The sequence below is a fragment of the Rhinoderma darwinii genome, chromosome 13 (genome assembly GCF_050947455.1).
Source record: "Rhinoderma darwinii isolate aRhiDar2 chromosome 13, aRhiDar2.hap1, whole genome shotgun sequence".
NCBI lineage: Eukaryota > Metazoa > Chordata > Amphibia > Anura > Rhinodermatidae > Rhinoderma > Rhinoderma darwinii.
In genome coordinates this window covers 69,028,066-69,034,352 of record NC_134699.1, presented here as the reverse complement: position 1 = coordinate 69,034,352, position 6,287 = coordinate 69,028,066, and the positions used below count along the sequence as shown (strand labels likewise).

General features: G+C 44.9%; 1 protein-coding gene across 3 annotated transcripts; it reads left to right on the top strand.

Annotated features, from left to right (window-relative positions):
• The first annotated feature begins 291 nt into the window (after window positions 1-291).
• On the top strand, window positions 292-5,836 carry TOB1 (transducer of ERBB2, 1). Of its 3 annotated transcripts, none has more exons than XM_075845553.1 (2): window positions 292-463; window positions 3,975-5,836. In XM_075845553.1, the coding sequence occupies exon 2, from the start codon at window positions 4,054-4,056 to the stop codon at window positions 5,011-5,013; it is 960 nt and encodes a 319-aa protein (XP_075701668.1). In that variant the 5' UTR covers window positions 292-463; window positions 3,975-4,053; the 3' UTR covers window positions 5,014-5,836. The 3 variants fall into 3 exon arrangements, with proteins under 3 accessions (XP_075701668.1, XP_075701670.1, XP_075701669.1); XM_075845555.1 differs by lacking the exon at window positions 292-463 and adding an exon at window positions 733-753; XM_075845554.1 differs by lacking the exon at window positions 292-463 and adding an exon at window positions 766-786.
• The last annotated feature ends 451 nt before the right edge of the window (window positions 5,837-6,287 follow it).

Here is a 6,287-nt window from a genome sequence, read left to right as displayed (position 1 = left end):
TCGGTGATGTTATACATGGGACAGCTGTAGGTCACATGACCACTCTTGACGTCAGAGGAACGCCCATTGCAGTTGGCAGCACTCCTATAAATAGAGCCTTCATGTCCCTGGTGATTGACAGTTCAGTCACCCAATCACTTGACACTTGCTGACCCACATTTAATAACAAGTCCAACCATTGGTTCCTTATTGGCCAATCACTGTCCGGTATTCACCCAGCCTCATGACGCAAGTACTCCGCCTCCTCAACTGACAGCCACATCTACCAATAGTTGCTCGTAATTTCCGAAACCTCGCTTCGGTATTGGCCAGAATGTGGCATCGTTCCCGCCCCCTTCTCTTCCAATGGCGGAGACTCCATATAAATAATCTACCTGACAGGCGACGGGCTGAAGTCAAGTACGACGCTTGAAGAGGGGCAGGGAAACTGGCAGCGGAGCCCCTGTGCGGAGGTATTGCTTCGGTAAGGCCTACGCTGCACGACGCTTAGTGTGAGGGAAACGTTGTGTGAACGAAGGCGACACGTATGCGACGGGAAGAGCCCGAGTGCGGTTTACAGGGGCCGGTGTGTGACGCACTGTACCGGCAGGAGCACGAGAGGGGCTCGTTACTGACCGTTATGACGGAGAAGGCCGGGTGTACGACGTGTGTGGCTGACCGGGCCCGTTGTGTGAGTGGCAGGTTCTGTATGTGACGTATCCGAGTGACACGAGCCTATAGGCGGTTGATAGGAGACATATGTGACCGGGCCCGGTATGTGGTGGACCCGTTTGCAGGACAGGAGACGTATGTGACTTGTGGTAGAGCCGGGGTTGTATGTGAGTGACCGGGCCGTGTGTGTCCCTTCAGAGGCCCATATGTGATCTAAGAGAAGTAACGTACAGGACCTGCAGGGGCCGTATGTTACTGACAACACCTCCTGTGTAATATAAATGTGTAGAAGTGGTCTATATGTGACTGACCGGGGACCATATGTGAGTGACAGGAGCCTGTATGTCTGATAGTGGTCTATATGTGACTGACCGGGGACCATATGTGAGTGACAGGAGCCTGTATGTCTGATAGTGGTCTATATGTGTCTGACCGGGGACCATATGTGAGTGACAGGAGCCTGTATGTCTGATAGTGGTCTATATGTGACTGACCGGGGACCATATGTGAGTGACAGGAGCCTGTATGTCTGATAGTGGTCTATATGTGACTGACCGGGGACCATATGTGAGTGACAGGAGCCTGTATGTCTGATAGTGGTCTATATGTGACTGACCGGGGACCATATGTGAGTGACAGGAGCCTGTATGTCTGATAGTGGTCTATATGTGACTTACCGGAGCCTATATATATATATATATATATATATATATATATATATATACTGATCGGTATACACACATATAGGCTGCTATCTTATAGGGCCTGTATGTTACCGGCAGGTGCCTATATATGAAGTATATTACTGTTAGGTGCCTATATATGAAGTATATTACTATTAGGGGCTGTTACGTAAATGACTGGGTCCCATATGTGATGTTTGTTACCGTCAGGGGCCTATGTTACTGGAAGCTGCCAATATGACATATACAACTGATGGTGGCCCGTTTTAGTGTCGGAAGCCTAAATGTGGCGCGTATGTAACTGAAAAAAGCTCCCGTCAGTCACATATGTTCCCTTTAGTGTCATTTATTGCTGATGGGGACCATATGTGACTGACAGCCGCCTATATGTAACGTATATAGCTGATAGAGGCTTATATTTGACTGATGCCTTTATGTAACAGGGGCCCGTATGAGACTGCCGGGGGCCCGTATGTGGCTGCCGGGGCTCTCTCTGATGTATAGGACCTGCAGGAGCCCATATGTGACTGGCAGGGCCCGGTGTATGATTCACAGGGTTTCATATGTGACTGTAATTTAGCGTGGTTACTGGTGAGGGCCTTTGTGTCATATATGGGGGTATATGTGTGGGTACCTGCTATATACGCAGTGGTCCTAGCCCTGGTGCCTGTATGTAGTGCCCTGGATACTTGTCGGAAGGTGCGGTGAACAGTAGGGGGCGTCGTGATTACTAATAATGGTCTGCCATCTCTGGGGGGGTCTCTAGTTATGTATGTTCCGGGCTCATGCCTGTAATAAGGAGGGTCTATCGGCTATTATATCGGGGAGCGGAGCTGGCGTGTTCTAATCTATGTATAGCGTGTCATGTGGATCTATGTCCTCTATAGTTCTCTATATCCGTCGCCTGTGGATTGAGTGCCGGGTCTAGCTGGGTGTTTTATCCCACAGATATGGCGGCGGGCCCTTCTGCGTTCCTCTTTTGTGCCATACATCTCTTCTTACTCAGAGGGACTACAACCCCCAGCATAGAAGTCAGGATCAGTATATCTGGGGGTGGCAGTGTTGCCCCCTCATTACATTGTATGAGCCTGGCGCTGGGCATGGTCTGCGGGCCGAGCTCACTCTAGTTTTATACCCGCTGATGTTTTTTGCTTGCTTTAGACTTTTTGCAGCCAGCTCTTTCTGGGAGCTGCCAGGACATTGTATGTGGCGTTCACCCCCCTCCCCCCTGTGATGTTTTTGAGCTTTGGGCGTATTGCCCTCCGCCGTATAATTTGACATGTTTTATTAAATACCTCTCCTTGTGTCTTGATCTTTATTTTCCACCCCTCCCTTGCTGATCCAAGCAAATGTTTAAAGGTCGCCTTTTACCGTCCCAAAGATTGTGTTACACCAAGGGGGAGGGGACCTGGAGGCCGGGGCCTATCTGGGTATTTAAACAGGATGTAGCAGAGTTGGGGAGTTTAGTGTTTACTCCTTAGGCCGGGCCTGCGCTCCACCACGTATGTGTAAGATCTTCACGCCAGATCAGGTCAGCAAGGAAATTACAGGTGGCCGCCAGAGGTCACATTCTGCGGCGAGCGCTCCCCGTCTTGTGATGGAACGTGTTTATACCTATAAGAACGCAGCTCGCCTCCAGCCAGAGAAACCTCCGTAAGCAGAGCAAATATTGACTCAACGCACCGACAGCTGCGACGGTTTACACTGGAAGTAAAGAAGTCGTGAACCAAAACTATGGACCGTTTCAGTCATTTTTGTTTAAAAAAAGAATAGATTTTTTTTAAATTTAAAATGAAATAAATCTGCAGAAATGTGAAGTTTTATTGTTTTAAAGACAGAAACCGCTGCAAATTGATCGATGACCCGCAATGTGTGAGAAATGTGGCGACTTCTAGACACTTCTCGCTCTTCCTTACGCCGCTTCATGGCCGGTGAACTTTGCATCAATGTTGTGCGCCAAATAGTGCGTAGCTTTAATAAGTCTGGGTCAGTATCCGTTTTCTTGGCCACGCCCCTTTCGCTTTACTTTTTTAAAAGGAGTCGGTGTCGGAAACGCGTGTTTGCTGCTTGCCATGTAGGCCTTTTTTTTGGTGCATCTTGCTTAGTAATATTAGAAAGTGAATAAACGGAGGCCCTGTTCACGTGGCGGGTTTGTCGCGTGTGCTGAAACGCGCCAATAATGCATTATTTAAGCTTCCCATTGACCTAAATGGGAAAGCGCTTTTAGTGCATATGACTTTTTCTTTTCTTCGTAGGAGTTTTTAAATACGCGTCGGGGCAATTCTAGGGTGCGTAAAAGATGCTGAAAACTCTTCTAATTCCCATTGTCGATGGGAGTCCCAACTACGCTCTGAAAGCGCCCACAAAATGTATAATAGACACGTTTACGCTGTTTTTTTTTTGTGCGCAATGTGAACAGGGCCAACCTGTAAATACTATAAAGCTGCAGCCACACGATCACTTTACAGGACTCGACTGCACAATGAATATTCCATCATTTTGTTTAAATAGAATACCAAGAATCCAGAAGGTGTTTGATTTGAATGGGTTGGGCCGGATTGTTCTTGTGCCGTAGATGTCATTATTTGGACAAAAAGTCACCGAAAATTAACAGCTTTTATTTTTTTTCAATCTATTCAGGAAAATCCAAAGGTCTTCAGCGTCTCTTCCCCTCTGCCGTTTTGCCACCATTTTGCCGGTATCGAAGAGCAAGACAGATATGCAGCTTGAAATCCAGGTAGCCTTGAATTTTATCATTTCATATCTGTATAACAAGCTGCCCCGCCGACGAGTCAACATCTTTGGTGAAGAACTTGAAAGACTCCTGAAGAAGAAATATGAAGGTCACTGGTATCCGGACAAACCGTACAAGGGCTCGGGGTACAGGTGCATCCACGTCGGGGAGAAGGTGGAGCCGGTCATAGAGCAGGCGGCCAATGAAAGTGGTCTGGATATCGAGGATATCCGCAGGAACCTTCCTCAGGACCTCAATGTGTGGATTGATCCAGCAGAAGTTTCCTACCAGATCGGCGAGAAGGGACAAGTCAAAGTTCTCTACGTTGATGACAACAATGAGAACGGAGCAGAGCTCGACAAGGAGATTAAGAACAGCTTTAACCCTGAGGCCCAAGCATTCATGCCCATCACTGACCAGGCGTCGCCCGTCTCCAGCTCACCCTCGCCCCCTTTTGGTGACTCCGCTGCTGTAAGCCCCACCTTTATGCCCAGAGCGTCTCAGCCTTTAACCTTTACGACTGCCACTTTTGCTGCCACCAAGTTCGGATCGACTAAAATGAAGACAAACGCCCGTAATAAGCTGGCGCGGTCCTCCCCAACACAGTTTGGGTTCAACGTTAACTTGTTAAAGCAGAGTGCCATGTCCTCGTCCATGCACTCTGTCTACAGCCTTGGCCTTACCAACCTCCCTCAGAAAACTTCTGCCCTTTCCCCCAATGCAAAGGAATTTATCTTCCCTGGTATTCAAGATCAAGGAAGGTCCAACATGAACTCCCCCGGGGACGGTGGGCTGAGCCTCGGCCCGCTGCCGTACACTAATGCTTTTGATGTGTTTGCCGCTTATGGTGGTCTCAATGAGAAATCACTGGTGGAAGGATTGAGTTTCAGCCTGAGTAACGTGCAGTATACTAACCAGCAATTCCAGCCCGTGATGGCCAACTAACCCGAAATACAAGCGCTTCTATATCCAAAGTATTGTACAAGCTGCATGAACCCAATGTGACTTTTTTTTTTTTTGTTTTTTTCTCCTCCCTCAGCTTGTAACCTTTTTACATTCAAGGTTGGTTGCAGAAGCACATTATTTTTTTTTTATATATATTTTTTTTTTTTTTTTTAAATTGAGAACTTAACTCTGTGTTCACTACATTTTTTTTTTTTTTGTTTTTTTTTTAAGAAATGTTGCCTCTTACAGTATTTAGAAGCTAATTTTTTTTTTTATAGGCATTGAATTTAGTTTTTTCTAAATTGAAAATATTGATGTGTATAACTTATGCGTACACAGCTCGGAATAAATCCTGCTCGTCCACCTGCCTGAAAGGTGGAGGCGGTAAAAAAAAAAAAAAAAAAAAAAAAAGAAATCTATATATATATTGTCTGAATGTATAAAAGGGGATGAGTTTTTTTTCCAGCTCTGTATGTGTTTTATATCTAAATATATTTACATGACACATTTCAAGATTTTTATGAATCTGTGATTCCTTCAGCAGCTTTATGTAGGTTTTTTTTTTTTCTGAAATTGTAAAGTCTTAGACACCAGTTGTTCAAAAAAAGGAAAAAAAAAAACCGAATTCCTGACTATCTTATAATATAGAGGGAAACCTGTAATTTCAGAGTTGTATTTTCTGTTACAAATTCAGATTTTTGCTATAAGATGGAGAGATGTCATTGTAATTTTTGTATCTAAATTGTGCAATACTTGATAAAAGAAATGTTAAAGTATATTAAGTCAGTGTCTTACATGTTAAGAGCTGAAATAGTTTATATTTAGTTTGTATTAAAATTATTTTAAATTAAAGTAATCTTCATTTTGGTACTGAACCCGTCTACTTGTTCTGTGACATATTTTTTTTTTTATTTCCTAAATTTTATGCTGTTTTTATTTTCCCTCCTTGTGTTTGTGGGAAGGGACGGGGGACACAATGGAACTTGCTGCTGCGGTGCAATGAATGGCTTTTGCCTCCATTCATGGTCTACAGAGCGGCTCATCAGCACTCTCTGCGGGATTAATGGCATACAAAGTCCTCAATAAAACTGCTGATTTACTTTTTATAAAGTGATAGTTTATTTTAGGATTAGAACGTCAGACAGGAAATTAATTTCTTAGAAAAAAAATAATAAATGAGAATTTCCGCTCTCTTCTGGATGTAGCTGGTGTCATTGCAGCGCTCTCGTGTATTTCCCTGCATTGACTTCATCTACTTTGCTGGCGTTGAACGG

Bases quoted from the DNA above. Each gene is read 5' to 3' on its own strand.
- TOB1 (XM_075845553.1), top strand. From the start codon at position 4,054: ATGCAGCTTGAAATCCAGGTAGCCTTGAATTTTATCATTTCATATCTG.